This window comes from Rhinatrema bivittatum, chromosome 1 (genome assembly GCF_901001135.1).
Source record: "Rhinatrema bivittatum chromosome 1, aRhiBiv1.1, whole genome shotgun sequence".
Taxonomy (NCBI): Eukaryota; Metazoa; Chordata; class Amphibia; order Gymnophiona; family Rhinatrematidae; genus Rhinatrema; species Rhinatrema bivittatum.
This window is the reverse complement of record NC_042615.1, coordinates 411706707-411724996: the sequence shown is the minus strand read 5'-3', so window position 1 is coordinate 411724996 and position 18290 is coordinate 411706707. Positions and strand designations below refer to the sequence as shown.

Below are 18290 nucleotides of genomic sequence, written 5' to 3'. Positions count from 1 at the left end.
GTGGCCATTCACACTGTTTAAGAAAAGATTCAAATCTGTATTTGTCTGTCCGGAGTCTAGCCTGACACCGTGGTCCCTCATGGGATTGCCCCCTGTGGGCGTGGTCAGCTACCACAGTGTCCAAGGATCCACCCAAACACTGTTTACTATAACAGCACTGTAGATGGTAATGAAGGTGCAGGAGTCCGGAGGAACTGCTGGATGGTGCAGCTGTATTCTGTAACTCAGAATGACTGAAGAGAAGTCGCTGAAAGGAGAATGGTAGTGGCCCGAGGATCGGGGTACGCTGTAGATTCTCCAGCAATGTAGAAGTAGTAGCTTCAAGTAGTGTACTCACAGATAAGTTCTAGACAGAGTCCTGATGAGAGAGTAGTAGATTCTCCAAGCTGAAGGGCTTTCCGAGGAGCGGCTAGCCAGGACGCGAAAAGGCCCTCGAGAAGCGGGTACCTAGAGCATCCATGTTCAGGAGACCAGGAGCGAGTCCCAGTGAGGTGTGGAATTGAGCAATGAAGAAACTCCTTGCTAGCTCGTAGAAGGAGAGGGCCGGATGGCTGAAGTACATGATCGGTATGACGTCATGCGGAGGGGACGCTCCCGAGGTTCCCGCCATGACTTGTACAAAGGAGGCCCTGATGCGAGCGTGCACGCCTTAGGTAATTCCAGATCCAAGATGGTGGTCAGCCCCGTCCATGCTGTCCCAGGGACGCCAGGGGAGTCCGCGTTTGCAGGCGGAGGCGGCCATTCTTCCTAGGATAGCCGGTGCAGAGAAAAAAAAGAGGTGAGACCTTGTTGCAAGGCAGGGTTCAGCAGTCAGACACCGGCTTAAATACTTTGCCGGCGTCTGACGTCATCCAGGGGGCTGTCCAGCACCAGGGGCGGATTGGCCTATCGGGGGATCGAGCTTCCCCCGGTGGGCCGGTCTAGCTAGTCACGTGGTCTCGACCTCGTGGCTCTTCCTCAGCCCAGCCTCAGCGCCTCCCAGCCAGCCCCTGCCTGAGACCAAGCCAGCAGGGGCCGAAGAAATACAAATCGAGGCCGGCGGAGGCCGAAGAAATTAAAATCGAGGCCGGCGGCCGAAGAAAAGAAGATCAGCCAGCCTCCGCTAGCCGGCGGGGGCCGAAGAAATTAAAATTGAGGCCGGCGGCCGAAGAAAAGAAGATAAGTCAGCCCCCTCAAGCCGGCGGGGGCCGAAGAAATTAAAATCGAGGCCGGCAGCTGAAGAAAAGAAGATGGGCGTCTCCCAGCCAGCCTCAAGCGGGGGCTGGCTGGGCGGCGCCCATCTTCTTTTCTTCGGCCTCCGCCGGCCTCGATTTTAATTTCTTCAGCCTCCGCCGGCCTCGATTTTAATTTCTTCGGCCCTCCGACTTGATCTTCGGCGGGAGCCGAAGAAATTAAAATCGAGGCTGGCGGGGGCCGAAGAAATTAAAATCGAGGCCGGCGGGGGCCAAAGATGTGAACACCGGTGCTGCTAACCTCCGCCGGAGACCAGCTGTTCAGCTGCGGGCCTTAGATCGGAAGAGTGCGTGTGTGTGTGTATGTGTGTGTGTGTGAAAGGAATGGTGCTTCTGTGTGTGTGTGTTTGTGTTATGTGTATGAGAAAGGAATCTGCCAGTTTAAAAACAAAAAAGAAATGTGATAGTACATATACCTCAACTTATGTGCTGGTAGTGCAACTTTTGAAAAGATGGATGAAAGATGAAATTACTGAATTTTAAGCATCCCTCTTCTGGAAAATAAAATTTAGCAAAGTGGGTAGAGACAAATACTAAAGCAGAAAAAAATTAAAATATTTAAAATGCTCATCTCCACAAAATCACAAATTTAAGATACTGATGCCAGGTGGGGTTTGGTTTTTTGTTTGTTTTTTTTTTAAGCATAATTTAAGCATGAAGACTAGAATAGTTCCAATCTGAAATGGTTTTGCTATTTTTTTTTAAGCCTTTAGAAAATGTATATTTTTAAATGACTAAGACTGGAATCTTCCCATTTAAAAGGGAAGTTGACTAAGGATGTCTTTCGGTTCCATATCTCCCACATGAATAATCATATGACTGATAGTTTGAAGAAAGACACTTGCTTTATTGCCTGAAAGTGTAAAACAAGAGAAGCTGTACGGTGTGGGTGGCTGTCCCTTGGGAGGACAGAACCTGAAGGAAGGGTGTCTTTCGCCTTCTGATAGGAATGTGGTTTTCTTATTTAATGGTTGGGATCATCACTTTCACTTTTAGTAAAAGTGAAAAATGCTGCAAGTCTGAAAGCAAGGTGCTTCTGTGAGAGTGTAATGTGTATGTGAGACAGGGAGGTTGCTTCTGTATGTGTGTGGTGTATATATGAGTCAGGGAGGGTGCTTGTGTGTGTCAATGTATGTGTGCAAGAGAGATGGAGCATCTTTTTGGCTGACTTGTGCTGTGAGAGACTGGTTGGGGAGATGATTGGTGTGTGAGAGACAGAAACTGGTCTTAGGGTATGACTGGTGTATGTGTGTGTGAGAGAGAGAGAGAGAAAGAGAGAGAAGAGACTGGTTGTGGTCCCTAAGGAAGAGGACCGTGAGGACAGCTTCAGCAGCTACTGCTGCTTCTGGTGTGGCCTGCAAGGGAAAGGAGAAGGAGAACTGCTGGAGAGTGTAAGTAAAGGTGGCTTTTTAAGTTCATTTTTCTTGATTGACTACCATTTTAATTATTGGGTAGAATGTGATGTGTCTGCTGTTTGCAATATTTTATTGGTGTTTGGTAAAGGTTTCAAAATTTGCTTGAGTCTTTAATTATTGGATATTCTATTCATCAGCTGTTTTGAAATTATTTTATTAGTATGACTTTATAATTATGTTTTATGATTTATATATCTTGATTTTATTGATTGTTTCATGAGGAATGGTGACATTTTTGTTTTTCCATTGTTGCACTGTATAGAGTCTGGCATGATACGTTTTACAGTTTAGTTTTTGTCTGCACATTTCTATTTATACTTTATGTGGCTTTATTCTGTATTTGGTGAGAGTTTGTGTTCTGCATGCAAAGACTGAGATGAAGCATTCTTTTAGCATGTGGTTTCTCTGTAGGGATGTGTAGTAGCTTGGCCTGTTCTGTTTTCCTGATAGGAGGTGAATTGATATTTTAGATTCTGGTGTAATATTTGTGGTATTCTTTTTCATAGGTGGGGTTGTTATTCTTTGAGTTTTGGCAAATAGTACTGTGTTGATACGGGAGTACCATGCTGAAATATAGGGGTCTGTACATATATATGTAAATTATATTGTATATATAATTGGGTACCCATGGGCCAGTATGGAGAAAAATCCCCCAGGCCACTATTTTCCCTCAATCCGCCCCTGTCCAGCACTTCCGGGTGCTGGACCTTTAAAGGCTCTTCCTTCGCGCATGCACGTGCGCGTAGCAGTGTGGAGGCAGAGCCAACATCGGGCCTCGTGGAGACGCCGCAGCCATGCGACCTAGAAGGCCTGGAACCCAGCGGTTTTTGGCGTGGCCCGGAGTGAAAGTAAGCGGCCACGGACCCGGTCGCGAAGGATGAGGAACCGGTACAGACAAAGGCAGAGGTGGCTTAAGTTGTTTTCCATATACCTAGAAGAGCATAAAATACTCACAACAGCCCAATTCGGATTCCGCAAATCCCTTAGTACGGAATCCCTCCTAACCTCTCTAACTGACAGAGTCCTCGTAGGTCTGGAGAAAAAGACCCCATACCTCCTGATTCTCCTCGACCTATCAGCTGCGTTTGATACCGTAAAACACTCTATCCTGATCGACCGGCTCTCAGACATAGGCATCTCAGGATCAGCCCTGGAATGGTTCAGATCCTTCCTACACAATAGGACTTTCAAGGTCAGAATCAGCAACAAGGATTCCCTCCCGGTCAAATCCTCTTTCGGAGTTCCCCAAGGATCCTCTCTCTCCCCCACCCTCTTTAACATCTATCTTCTCCCCCTATGTCATCTACTCTCAAGTCTTAAGGTCACACACTTCATATACGCAGACGATGTTCAGATTCTGCTGCCAATCACTGACTCCATCTCCAGCACCATCAACTTCTGGAACAATTGTCTACAGTCCATAAACTCACTCCTATCTAGCCTTAACCTAGTACTTAATACGTCAAAAACAGAACTTTTGCTTATCACTCCAGATGAGAACCTTCAGCCTACCAACAACCTAACCTCACCACCAATGATCAATTCCACTCAAGTAAGAGACCTTGGGGTCACCTTAGACAAAAGGCTGAACCTCAAAGAATTTGTCAAGAACACAACGAAAGAATGCTATTATAAACTACATATTCTGAAAAAGCTGAAACCTCTCCTGCATTTTCAGGACTTCAGAACAGTCCTCCAAACAATACTATTTTCCAAAATCGATTACTGCAACTCTCTGCTTATAGACCTTCCAACCATAACCACAAAACCTCTACAAATGTTGCAGAACTCCGCCGCAAGGATTCTTACTAACACCAGCAGAAGTGAACACATAACACCCATACTAAAACACTTACACTGGCTCCCCATCAGATCCAGAATCATTTTCAAAGTGCTAACTATAACACACAAGAACATCCATTCACAAACGTCGCTAGATCTAAGCCTTCCACTTCGCCTACACGAGTCTTCACGACCAATCAGAAACAGATACTTAGGCACCTTACACGTACCTTCAGCCAAGTCCTCACTCAAGAAACGTGCATTCTCGACTGCCAGCCCCCTTCATTGGAATGCCCTCCCCACGGACATTCGCCTCGAAACGTGTACTCGAACATTCAAAAAGAAACTCAAGACCTGGCTCTTTACAAAAGCCTACACTTAAAGGTCTAGCTCAGAACCACATCCCAGAACTTGAATCATTCTCGCTTTTATAATCATATCAAACAACTCCTAATTTTATCCTTGGTCTCACAATTCCAAATCATTAAATATTTGAACATGCTACACCAATACCTCTTAATCCAGATGTAACCTTAGTTTTTGAAGTCTTCACTCCTATAGAAATAACCGCCAGTTCTTATTTACTTAACCCTATTCTGTAGACGTAAACTTTTCATGAAGACTGTAATCTGTAAACACCTGTATTTATTATAAGAACTTGTATTTACTATTTATATTTATTATTTAGCTATTAACATTGTTCTATTACCACTTGGTACTATTTCTCTCCTTCACCTCTAACTCTAAGTTCCTACTAAGTTAGCCATGTTATTTATACCCAATTGTTGGATGTAATTGTATATTTGTTTAATTGTTCAATCTGTTTGATGTAATTTTCTGTTCCTTGTTCCGTGTAAACCGAAGTGGTATGCACTAGTGCATGAACTCCGGTATATAAAAGCCTTTAAATAAATAAATAAAAATATACCGTTTGGAAAGGAGATTTCCCAGTAGCAGAATGAATCTGGTTATTATAGGAAAACTCAGCCCAGGGAAGCAGTTCCACCCAATTGTCTTGCTTATCATTCACAAATGCCCGAAGAAATGTCATTAGAGAGCAATTCATACGCTCCGTTTGGCCGTTGCTTTGAGGATGAAATGCAGTGGAAAAGCTGAGCTGCACCTCAAACTTCCTACATAAAGACTTCCAGTACCGAGCCGTAAACTGTGGTCCCCGATCTGACACTATGTCTTGTGGAAGTCCATGGATACGGAAGATGTGTTGTGCAAACAGCAGCGCTAGTTTTGGGGCAGATGGCAGTTTGGTTAATGGCACGAAATGGGCCATTTTAGAAAAGCGGTCTACGGTGACCCAAATCACGGTCTTCCCTTGAGATAACGGTAAATCAACCACAAAGTCCGTGGCTATATGGGTCCAGGGCTCCGTGGGGACTGGTAGTGGCTGCAATAGGCCCCAGGGAGACCCAATTTTTGGTTTCTGTCTGGCGCATGTGGGACAGGAACTCACATAGGTTCGAACATCCCGTCTTAAGTTGGGCCACCAGTAGTAACAATTCAGTAATTCTAATGTCCTGTCTTGTCCGGCGTGACCGCCGGTCAGGGAATCATGGGCCCAGCTTAGAACTTTCTTTCGTAGACATTTAGGAACTACAGTCCTTTCTTGAGAATCAACAGTTACAGCTGCCAAAGGACCTTGGCGGTATCCAGAATGTATTGGGGGTTCTCTTCCTCCTCCTCTATGTCAGAGGTCCGAGATAAGGCATCAGCCCCTATATTCTTTGAGGCTGGACGATAGTGAAGAGTGAAGTCAAAACGGTTAAAAAAGAGAGACCATCTGGCTTGTCTGGGATTCAATTGCTGAGCTTGAGACAGGAATTCTAGATTCTTGTGGTCTGTGTAAACCGTGACTGGATGGATTGCCCCTTCAAGCCACTGCCTCCACTCCTCGAATGTCAGCTTGATTGCCAGGAGTTCCTTATCCCCTATGCTGTAATTGCATTCGGCGGGCAAGAACTTCTTAGAGTAGTAGGAACATGGGAGTAGTTGACCTGATTCCGAGTGCTGGCTGAGTATGGCTCCCACTGCGATACTAGAGGCATCGACCTCTACAACAAAGGGACGTTGGGGATCAGGGTAGTACAGGCAGGTGTCCATCAGAAAGGCTTGCTTTAAGTCTTCGAAGGCCCGACAGGCTGCCTCCGGCCATACTTTAGCATCTGCTCCTTTCCGAGTTAACGCGGTAAGGGGTGCCACCCTACGTGAATAGTGAGGAATGAAATGTCTATAAAAATTGGCAAATCCCAGGAACCGCTGTAACGCCTTTATTCCCGTGGGACGGGGCCAGTTGGTAATTGCAGATACTTTTTCTGGGTCCATCTGAAATCCGGTAGACGACACTACATATCCCAGGAACGGAAGTGATTCACACTCGAACATACACTTCTCGAGCTTAGTGTATAAGTGATTATCCTTCAAGACTTGCAACACTTGTTTGACATGCTGTTGGTGGGATTCCAGGTCTTTAGAGTAGATTAGGAAATCATCCAGATATACTATGACGTATGAGTTCAGCATCTCCCTTAATACTTCGTTCATGAGATTTTGGAAGACTGCCGGGGCATTACACAACCCGAAGGGCATTACCAGGTATTCATAATGCCCATCTCTAGTGTTGAAGGCAGTCTTCCATTCGTCTCCAGGATGGATGTGAACCAAATTATAAGCCCCCTGTAAGTCGAGCTTAGTAAAGAGTTTGGCTCCCTGTAGTCTGTCTAGGAGCTCGGGGATTAACGGAAGCGGGTAGCGATCCCGTTTGGTAATGGCATTCAAGCCTCGGTAGTCGATACATGGTCTAAGCGTCCCATCTTTTTCCCCACGAAGAAAAAACCTGCTCCAGCAGGCGACCGAGAGGGACGGATGAATCCTTTAGCGAGATTCTCCGAGATATACTCTGACATGGATACATGGATACACCCTGCCACGAGGGGGTGTGGTTCCAGGTAGCAGGTCTATAGCACAGCCAAAGGGTCGGTGCCGTGGAAGAATCTCTGCTTTTTTCTTTGAGAATACCTCCGCGAAATCTCTGTAAGGTGTGGGAGGTAGTATGGAAGTGCTTAACAGGGATACCTTGGGCGGTCCTGGTATCTTGAGGCAGTGAGAGGGACAGAAGGTGCTCCACTGTGTAAGTTATAGAGTGTCCCAATGAATTATGGGAGAATGTTGCTGTAACCATGGCAGGCCCAGCACTACTGGGTGCACTGCTTTCTCCAACACCAAAAAGGATATTTCTTCGGAATGCAGTACTCCTGTCTGGAGTGTCAGTGGCTTCGTGGCCTCAGAGATACTCCCAGGAAGGATGGTGCCTCGAATAGATGTGACACATAGTGGAGGGCACTGTGGTACAGTAGGCAGATGTAGTTGTTGTACCAAGTCCGCCACGATGAAGTTCCCCTCCGCTCCTCAGTCTATGAAGGCCAAGGTATGAAAATACCCTCCAGGGTATTCTAATGTCACAGGAACCGTACACTGAGGAGCAGAACCAGCGCAGCCTAGGAGTAGCTTCCCCGTACCACCTAGGCTCTGGCGTTTTCCGGCCGCTCCTTGCATTGCGCAAGGAAATGGCCCTTACTGCCACAGTAAAGACATAACCCCAGCATGCGGCGTCTTCTCCTTTCTTCAGCAGTCAGCGGAGTACGACCTATCTGCATAGGCTATTCAGAAGGAGAGACTGCGTGGGACGCTCTTGGAACGGAGGATGGTGCCATGGGTCTAGAGAACGCTGGGGCTAGAGATATGGGACGGCGTGGTGGACGCCCCTCCTTTGCCCATTGCTGAAGCCGTCGGTCAATCCGACTGGCCATATAAATTAGGTCATTAAGGTCATCAGGAATGTCTCTGGCGGCTAATTCATCCTTGATACGCCCTGCCAGACCCTCCAGAAAAACTCCCCGCAAACAATCATCGCGCCAACCCACCTCCATGGCGAGTGTGCGAAATTCGATGGCATAGTCTGCCAGGGACCGGGATCCTTGTCTCAGCTGAAACAGCTCTGACATTGCCGTGGACAGACGTGCGGGTTCGTCGAAGACTCGTTGGAAGTTAAGAACAAACTTCTGGAGGTTGTGCAACAAGGGATCCTGCCATTCCCACATTGGCGAGGCCCAATCTAATGCCTTCCTATCAAGTAGTGATAAGATGTAGGCTACCTTCACCGAGTCAGATGAGAATTGGGCTGGAAGCAAAGAGAACCGGATGTAGCATTGGTTCAAAAACCTTCGGCAAGCCTTGGCCTCGCCTGCGTAATGTGTTGGGAGCTGGAAGCTGAGTAGGTGCTACTACATTCATGGTAGGAGCTGGAGGTAGCATTGGGGATGGCTCCGGTGGAGTCGCATCCAGCCGATTCGCTAGGCGCTCGACGGTGGCTGCCAGGACATCGAGGCAGTGTTGCTGCTGCTGCAGTCGTTGGGCCATTCCGGGAATGGCCTGCAGGGTCCATGGCCTTGTAAACTGTTGTGGACTGAGAGGTGGACCCTTAGGCCGGCCTGGCGGAACCAGGAGCTCCGCTGAAGATAGGCCGGGAGGCAGAACCAAGACTGAAGCACAGGAGAAGCTTTCACCCTGGAAGTCCTAGATCCCCCCAGGAGGAGCTCGTAGGGATCTGTACTGCTGGAACTTAGGAGAAAACAGCAAGACGAGAAGAGATGAGGATCCAGGGGTCGAGGCAGGCGGCAGGCATGTCACGTCAGAAGCAAACCAGGGTCAGGAGCCAGAAATCCACCGAGGGAGAAGATCAGCCGGAGCTGGAGCTGGAACAGGAACAATGGAAGCGGAAGGCAGGAACAGCAGGAACGGATGGCAGGATCAGCAGAAACGGAAAGCAGACACCAACGCAGGAAAAAGGAAGGCAACTAGACACTCCAAGGAGAGACCTCGTTGCAAGGCAGTGTTCAGCAGTCAGACACCGGCTTAAATACTTTGCCGCATCTGATGTCATCCAGGGGGCTGTCCAGCACTTCCAGGTGCTGGACAATTAAAGGCTCTTCCTTCACGCACACGCGTAGCAGTGTGGGGACGGAGCCAACATCGGGCCTCGGCGGCGTCTCCCTTGTGGAGACGCCGCAGCCATGCGGCCTAGAAGGCCTGGAACCTGGCAGTTTTTGGCACGGTCCAGAGCGAAGATAAGCGGCCATGGACCCGGTCATGAGGGTGGCGACCGGGACCGCAACAGTTTTCCTGACATCATAAAAGAAAGACAAAATTAAACAGATTCTTTTTTAGGAGAACCTGAAAAAATAAGGAAAGGATAAAAAGATACTAAAAAAAATGAAAAAACCTGAGTAAAGCACCAAAATCATTTGCATGCAGATGATATAGACCAGTCTTGTCCTTTCATGTCAGTGGAAGGAAAATGACTGAGGAGACTTGTGTGGGAACTCCTGCACATGCTCAGAGGGATGTTAACTTTAAAATAGGTGTGCAGGCACACATATGCACAAGTTTGCCAGTTCGTGTCCAGAGACGCATCCATTTTATAACATACGCGTGTATATGCATACATGTTATAAAATAGGCTGAGCACGCACATATGTGCATGCAATTTAAAGTGGGTGCGCACATGTGCATACAAATCATGCTTCCACTACATAAGTGGGGGAATTTTAAAAGGGGCGCACATCTACACCATTGCCAGTTTCATCAGTTCATTCCCAGTTTGCCCAGCAAGGGATAGGCAGGGCTGGCATTACCATTAGGCAGGACTAGACCGCCGCCTAGGGCAGCATCAATGGGCAGGGTGCCATTTTCTTAAATCTGAAAGAAGGGGGAGGATGACACAGTTGCTAGGGAGGAAAGAGAAAGAAAGAGAAAGAGAGAGAGAGAGAGAGAGAACTGTAAGATGGTAACCATAACTCTATATATCTACTACTATCAGAAGGCACATTCACCTCAGGGTGGGTTGGGGGGTAGGGGGGGGGGTGTTTCATTGGGCTGCCTGGGATAGGACTTCCAAGCATCTCTTTTCCCCTATTATTCCCAACCCTTAAAACCCTGTTGACATGCCTAGTTTTTTGTTTTATGACTTGCATTCCATCCATAGCAGAAGTAAAGTTATTTATTTTATTTATTTATTTAAGGCTTTTATATACTGACTTTCTTGATACAAATCAAATCAACTCGGTTTACATCGAACAAGCAGTTAACCATAACCAATTAACAAAAGACAAAATTTGATGAAGCATAAAGTTACATTATAACAAGGGAGCAAAAACAGGTGAGGGTGTGGGAGGGAGGCAAAGGAGCCAATGTCGTTATGACGTATTAGTGTGTCTTTGTGCTTGTTTAATTACAGTGGAGATGGGAACAGTTCTGAGTCAAGCTATTGGACTAAGAACAGGGAAAGGCTCGGCCGAAAAGCCATGTCTTGAGTTTCTTTTTAAAAGTTAGGAGAGAGGTTTCCTGCCTGAGGTCCGGGGGCATGGCGTTCCAGATGGAGGGACCTATTGTTGAGAATGCCCTGTCTCTGATATTTGAGTGGTGCACCGCTTTGATTGGAGGAACGTGTAAAGATCCTTTGTAGGCTTCCCTTAAGGGTCTGGCTGTAGAGTGAAGTTTGAGAGGGTGTAGCAGGTCAAGAGGTGTCTGATGGTGAATGTTTTTGTGAATGATTGTAAGTGATTTATGTAGAATCCTAAAGTTTACTGGGAGCCAATGAAGATCTTTTAATATGGGAGAGATGTGCTCTCTCCGATTAGTATTCGTCAGGATTCTCGCCGCCGCGTTTTGAAGCAGCTGGAGGGGTTTTATTGTAGTAGCAGGAAGACCTTGCAAGATGGAGTTGCAGTAATCGACCTTAGAGAACAGGATGGCTTGGAGGACCGATCTGAAATCATGATAGAAGAGAAGCGGCTTGAGTTTTTTGAGTACCTGTAGCTTGTAGAAGCACTCCTTTGTAGTGTGGTTTATAAATTTCTTTAGGCTCAGGTGACTATCTATTATGACTCCAAGGTTTCTTGCGTGGGAAATTTGTGTGTTGGTGTGTAGCTTTTGATGGAAGGGACTACCTTCTGGGATGATGAGCAGGAGTTCTGTCTTGTCAGTGTTAAGCACCAGGTTGAGGCTTGAAAGGTAGAGGTTGATCGTTTGCAAGTGAGAATCCCATGTTTTGAGAGCTGAATCCAGTGAATTAGATATGGGGATTAAAATTTGAACGTCGTCTGCATATATGTAGAACTTCAGATTTAATTTTGAGAATAAATGGCAGAGAGGGAGTAGGTAGATACTGAACAGAGTGGGCGATAATGAGGGGCCTTGGGGGACTCCGAATGGGGAGTTAGTGCGAGTGGATTCTTTGTTATTGATTTTAACCTTGTAGCCTCTGTTGCTAAGGAAAGAGTCAAACCATCTGAGGGTGGGTCCTGCGACTCCTATGTCCGATAACCGGTTTATAAGGGTAGTATGATTTACGGTATCGAAAGCCACTGAGATGTCAAGAAGAGCTAAGAGGAAGGACTGTCCTTTGTCAATGCCAGTGTATAGCTGATCTAGGAGCGAGATGAGGAGAGTTTCAGTTTTGTGTTCTTTTCGGAATCCATATTGTGAAGGGTGTAGAATATTATGTTCCTCCAGGTTATTTACTATTTTCTCCATGATCTTGGCTACAAACAGCAGATTTGATATGGGGCGGTAGTTGTTGGGATCATCCGGGTCCAGGTTCGGTTTTTTGAGAATGGGTTTAAGGGTGGCCAATTTGAGAGCGTCCGGGAAGATTCCTTGTGAGAGGGAGCAGTTGATAATATCTGCTAGATGTTTAGAGAAGGATTCTGGTATGAGAATCAGGAGTTTGGATGGGATTTGGTCTAGAGGGTGAGAGGAGGGTTTCATTCTTTTTATCAGGGTTTCCACCTCTATAGCGTAGGTGGGATCAAAGGATTCCAAACCAACATCTAGGTTCGGGCGAAGGGGCGGATCCGGAGATATCACGTTAGGGTTAGTAGGTAATCTAGCCAGGGTATTGGAGATTTTGTTCTGGAAGAATAAGGCCAGATCATTGGCTTTCGATTGGGCTAGGTCATCGGGGATTGTAGGGGGGGCAGTCTTGGCCAAAAGTTCCGTTTGTGTCCAACGAGGGGTCCGGGAGTGGAACCGCGGTGAACCACGTGACGGCCGCGTCACTCCGACGTGACGCGGACGTCACGTGCTCCTCGCAAAGGAATAGAGGAATGGCTTCCTGACTCCCCGCTGGACCACCAGGGAATTTTGGTAAGTCTTGGGGGGGGATTAAGGAGGGTGAGGGATTTACATTTTTATTTAGGGAACCGGTGCACGTATGGACATAGACTCAACTTATGGAATTCTCCATATGTCCATATTGACCGAAATTGACCCCCCTTTTCGACTTATGGACTTATGAACATAAACTTTTTGTCTGCACATCCCTAGTCGAGAATGTGACCTGCTTTATGTGTGGGTTGGTTGACGAGTTGTTTGAAGCCCATGTCCGAAAGGGAGGATAAAAAGGCTTCGCAGTTGGAAGATTGAGGCTTGGCGTCTATGTGTAGATTAAAGTCCCCAAGGATAATGGCTGGTGAATCCAGGTTTAAGTATTTTGCAATGATTTCCACTATAGGGGAGGCATCTAGGTCTAATAATCCAGGGGGGGGGGGGGGCGTATGTGAGGAGGATTTGGAGAGATTTGGATTTGAATAGGCCAACCTCTAGTTTTGGTATTGTATTGATAGGTTGTGGGGTGAGATTAAGCGCTTTTTTGGCAGCCAGAAGGAGACCGCCCCCTTTTTTCTTTTGTCTAGGGATGGAGAAGACATCATACATCTGAGTAGGAAGTTGATTTGTCAGGACTGTGTCTGTAGGCTTCAGCCAAGTCTCTGTGATGGCACAGATGTCTGGTTTGGTGTCAAGTAGGTGGTCATGTAGAATGTGGGTTTTTTTGGTGATTGATTGGGCATTGCATAGTGTTAGAGTGAATAGAGCAAGTCCAAGGAGTTGAGTAAGAGGGGAGATCATGACCGGGGTGAGATTTCTGCGGGATATAAGATGGTATCGCAGCGGAGGCTTCATCTTGAGGGAAGTACTGTGATATAATATGGGTATTGAGTATCCTAGCATCCTAATGCTACTGATTTTGGGTATCAAGCTTGCTGTCGGGGACCCTAGCATGTGCTTGTATGGAAAAGTGTTAACATGCTGGTTTCATTGAGAAATCCAGAAAGGCCTATGCCCCATCTAGACCATGCCCACATCCCGCCCCTTCTTTAGAAAAAAAATATGTACATGCAGCAGGAGATACGTGTGTATCCTGGCAGCTTTTAAAATCTGCTTGGTGTATGCCAGCCCATGCTGGGCTGGCATACACCAAGCAGATAACTGGGAGATATGTGAGTATGCTACTCACATATCTCCCAGTTTTGGCATGCACCGGACTTTTAAAATTCACCTTAAAAATTTAGCATTCTGAGCTGAGAGAGAGCAGAAGACGAGTGACTGATTTCATCCTGCTTATTCACGGAGAAAAAGGTGGAATTGAAATTAATCTACATATTGATTTTGTCTATGAGAATGACAATGAAATTATTTGACTCACTTTTTTGAAAGGGATATTTCCATAATTGTTGAAATCAGAAGCATTCCCCATTAATTGCATTTCCCTCTCTTCTGTGTCTGCCAACAATTTACGTTCTTCTAGTTCATGCTGCTTTTTCTCTTCATTTTTCTTTTTCTTATAACCCTTTAGTCTATCAACCTGAAATAAGAAATAAAAAATAAGTATGTAAGCAAGCTTGATACCCAAAACTGATGTCCTTTCTTAACTTAACTGTAGAGAAACATGGAAAGAAGGGAGAAGCAGTAGATGCTTAAACTGATACCAGGATAGAGAGGAGTCCACAGATCATGAAGGACTAGAACTAAACTGACTGGTGGCAGCCCCATGCAGTTGTATGCTTCCTGAATGGTGGTCCGTACTATTGAGATAGGGGAAAAAATTCCTCCTCTCTTCTGCACTCCATAGCCTCTCCTGCTGAAGCATCTGAGGGATCCCATTCTTCCCTCCCAGACTGTGGTCTCCTTCCAGCTCTACCACTGTGATCTCAGATGCTTCTAATGAGGGTTCCCATTCCTGCCCTCCCATTAACAATTGCAACTTTTCTTCTATGCTACCTGCCTAGGGTGATGGATAAGGGGAGAAGATATAGAAAAATAGGATGAGAACAAGAAAGTGAACAGGATTAATGGGGGGAGGTGTCGGAATACCAACAATGTGGGAAAAGACAAAATGTATAGAAGGAAGGGGGAGACAAAACAGCATAGGAGATGAGAGCTCCATAACAAGATAGAAGAGGAATAGGGGAGATGGAACATTGTTTGAGAGGTGAGGGAGAAACTGGATGCTGGACTGGGGAGAGTCACATGGAGAGATCAGAGAGTAGCAAGGAAGAGATGACAGATTTCAAAGGGAGGATAAATGGGTAAGATGGAGGTATAAAAGAGTGGGGAAGGAGGAAAAAGATATGAAAAGTGTGAGAAGATTTAGATATAAGTGGTGGTGATTAAAGGGAGAGATAGGTAAATGAGAGAGAAGACCAGTGAATTAAAGAACGACAGATGCTGGAAAGGGGGATGGATAAGGGAGTGAAGAGTGAGGTGATTAAATATGCAGATGATGCAAAATTATTCAAAGAGGACTTTGAGAGACTTGGAGACTAGGTGTCTAAATGGCAGATGAAGCTTAATGTGGACAAGGGCAAAGTGATGCATATAAGGAAGAATAATCCAGACTATCAGTACTTGATTTTGGATTCCATATTAGGTGTCACCACCCAGGAGAAGGATTTTGGAGTCACTGTGGACAATACTCTGGCTCTGGAGATCCTGTGTCTGGAGTTCTCTGACCCCTGGAATCCTACATCTGGGTACTCTGATCCAGAGTAGCCTGTCATGGCATTCCTGATCTAAAGGCTCCCTGTCCTGGGAGTCTCAGGTCAGAGGCCCCTGGGCCTAGGGTCCCAGGTCAAAAGTTTCTTGTCCTGGGGATCTCAGGTCAGGGATGTCTGATCCTAATCCTATTTTTCACATGCTGTGGCATCTTAGATTGTGCTTAAATATCTATAATCTCCCCACTCTGGTATCTATAACCCTCTGCTTCCCTATATGTTATTCCCAATTGTTTATTGCACCTCAGTGCTTACCTGTGTATTGCAGTACAGTCTGTTACCCCATTTATCATGTATATCACCCCATATATATCCTTCATCTCTTTATCTAATCTGTAGCATTCATAATATTGTAAACCATTGTAACCCATGATTGAGCAATAGCTGAAAAAAGCAGGTAATTAGTGCAATAAATAAACATAGATTTTTAAAACTTTATTTACATTTTTAGCACATTTTTGAGAGACATGTTTTAACTACCATGCAATATGTATATCTTTATCTTATTATATCAGAAGTAAATTAATTTTTAGCACTGATTTTATTTACTACTACTTTTAATATATAAGCTCCATAGGGCTGAGCTGTAGTTTGTTAAAAGAACATCTCAGGGACTACTCTATTCAGTACTATTTGTAAAGAGAGCTCCAAAAAGGAGTCCATCTTACTGTAGGCTAACTGGTGACTGCAGACATCTGCCATATTCTATTCCTGTACAAACACTGAATCATGCAGTTGGAGCTCAGAAGCAACCTCTGTAAGCATCCAGAATAGGGAATAAAGTTGATAAGGGTGTCCACTGTAGTAAAAACATTAAAGGAGGTGTCAGAGGCACTCCAAGGAGAAAAAGACAAATATTTATGGAGATAACATGGTGAGTGGTATGAAGCTGAGAAACAACCATGATGAGAGGGAAATTATTTGCCTTCCAGGTATCTCAGTTTGCAAGAATGGGCAAAAAGAAATACAAAAGGAAGTGTTCCTCCTAGCCATAGTCTGTAAAATAGTAATTATTTAGCAGTGCAGAGAAAGCAGTGATTTTTTATTTTTTTAGTGAGGGAAAAGAATGTGAGTTCCAAGAATTTTCTGACATTTTGTTTCACTTATAGCTAGAAGAACAGTATTTAGAATAGGATCTGCATACATTCAGTATCAAGCTGACTTAGTTGCAGGGAAATTCAGAAAATTTGTCAGGATTTTATATAGAACAGAGAGAGATTTTTTTTTTTTATTTTTTTTTTTTGTGAGACCAGGGACTTACAATCTCCTGAAGCAGGTGGACACTGCAACTGATCTGAGCTCAGGATTTCAAGAATCTGCATCAGCTTCATCAAGCACAAAGTGGAGCAGCATGGCTAATGAAATGGAAAGCAGAACTAATGTGAGACTTAACTGAGAACTTATTATTCTGGCCAGAAGTTTGGTGGGAGTTTGAAGTATTTTACAAGTTAACTGAACTGAGATACAGAGAAGGGCTAGCGAATTTTCTTTTATATCTTGCAACCTGATTTTCCCTAATTTTCCATGTTAATAACATCTTTCTTTTTTATGATAATGCCATTTGTCTGTGTTTTCTATAGAGTATGGAAGCTTGAGCGGACCCTGTGTCCGCTCGGTCAGGATAATGTGGGCCCAGGCCCACTCGTGGGATCCGGCGGCCCGGGGTGGAAGGGGGGAGAGAGGAGAGAAGGGGCAGGGGGCGAAGCGGGTGCGAGGGTAGGTCGCCGGAGGTCAGGGAGAAGGGGGGGGGAGAACAGGAGGGGTAGGCGGTGGAAGGGCAGGGATGGGGATCAGGTCACGCTGCAACGGCAGCGTCGGCACTGATTGGACGGCTGCCAGCGAGGAGGAGCGAGGGGGGGGGGGTTGCACGAGGAGCGCGCGTGCAGGCAGAACAGAGCTCGGGGCGACAGCGCGGCGGCACCAGCGAGTGCGGATCTGCGGAGGAGGAGCCGGGAGCGGATTCGGGTGGCGACGTGAGGCAGGTGGTCTTTCGCCGGGGGATGGCTGGGCTGTCGCTGGGGAGCTGGTGCGAAGAGAAGGGGGGTGGGGAGCCGTGGGCGGCCGGCGAAGTGATGCGGTAGGGCGGGATGGAGGCAGGGGGTGGGCCATTCCGTCCGGAGCCTGTTGTGGTGCGGCGTGGGGGGGACCGGAGGCAGGGGTGCGCGGGGTGCTCAGTCCCGTTCCCGGGGGCGGGGAAAAGGGGGTGGCACATGCGGGGGGGGGGGGGGGGGGGGGCGGGGGGGCGGGGCCCGCGGGGAGTGGAGACCGGGCCAGCGGGCCTGGCGGAGGGAAGGGGAGTGTCGGGGGGGGGCCGGTGGGAGCCTCCCGGGGTAGTTGGGGGCGGCGGGGGGATAGAAGTGGAGCTGGCGGTCTTGGGGGGGAGGAGCGCGCCTGCGCAGCCGGAGGCTGCGGGGGTGGGGGTGGGGCTGGATGGGTTCGGGGGGTGTGGAGGGGGGGGAGAAGTTTCTTGCTCGGCCTGCCGGCCCGAGGCGTTCGGGAAAAGGGGGGGCTGGGGCGGGGCAGGGGTCCGGCTCGCAGTGCTGGCAGGGCAGGGAGGTGCTGGGGCCGGGGGGGGGGGGGTACAGTTTGGGGGGTGGGGCGTCGAGGGGGCATGGTAGGGGATGGGGGAGGCAGAGGCGGACGGCTCGCCCGGCAGCACGGGAGGAGGTTTTGTGTTGGCCGGGGTGGCCCGGCTCGGGGGGCGAGCCGGCGCGGGTGAGACTGAGGGGACGGGGGCTGGGGGGGGGGGCGGGAGTGGTCGGCTGGGCGGGGACTCACAGGAGGGGGTGCAGAGGGTCCTGGAGTGGGGGCTGCACTGGGTTGCGGGTGCAGGGGGAGCTCTGGTGCACTCTCCGTCGGTGGCTGTTGTGTCTTTGCAGGCGGCCGGTGCAACGGTAGCCCTGGAGGGGCCGGGTTCGTCTCGGGTCGAGGAGTGGCCGGGAGTGGTGACCGGGGCT

The 18290-nt window shown here is 47.5% G+C and overlaps 1 protein-coding gene across 3 annotated transcripts in view; it reads right to left on the bottom strand.

The window, feature by feature from the left end:
- The window catches only part of LOC115092041 (coiled-coil domain-containing protein 17-like), a 430820-nt gene extending 414162 nt beyond the window's left edge, over positions 1-16658 (bottom strand). Inside the window, exons 1-2 of one of the 3 annotated variants that reach the window (XM_029602511.1) lie at positions 16595-16658; positions 13986-14144 (exon numbers count right to left, since the gene is read on the bottom strand). In XM_029602511.1, coding sequence (XP_029458371.1) covers positions 13986-14045 — 60 coding nt within the window. In that variant the 5' untranslated portion in view covers positions 14046-14144; positions 16595-16658. The remainder of the gene's footprint in view (positions 1-13985; positions 14145-16594) is intronic. The other 2 variants (XM_029602533.1, XM_029602526.1) reach the window with 2 other exon arrangements.
- Between the last annotated feature and the right edge of the window lie 1632 nt (positions 16659-18290).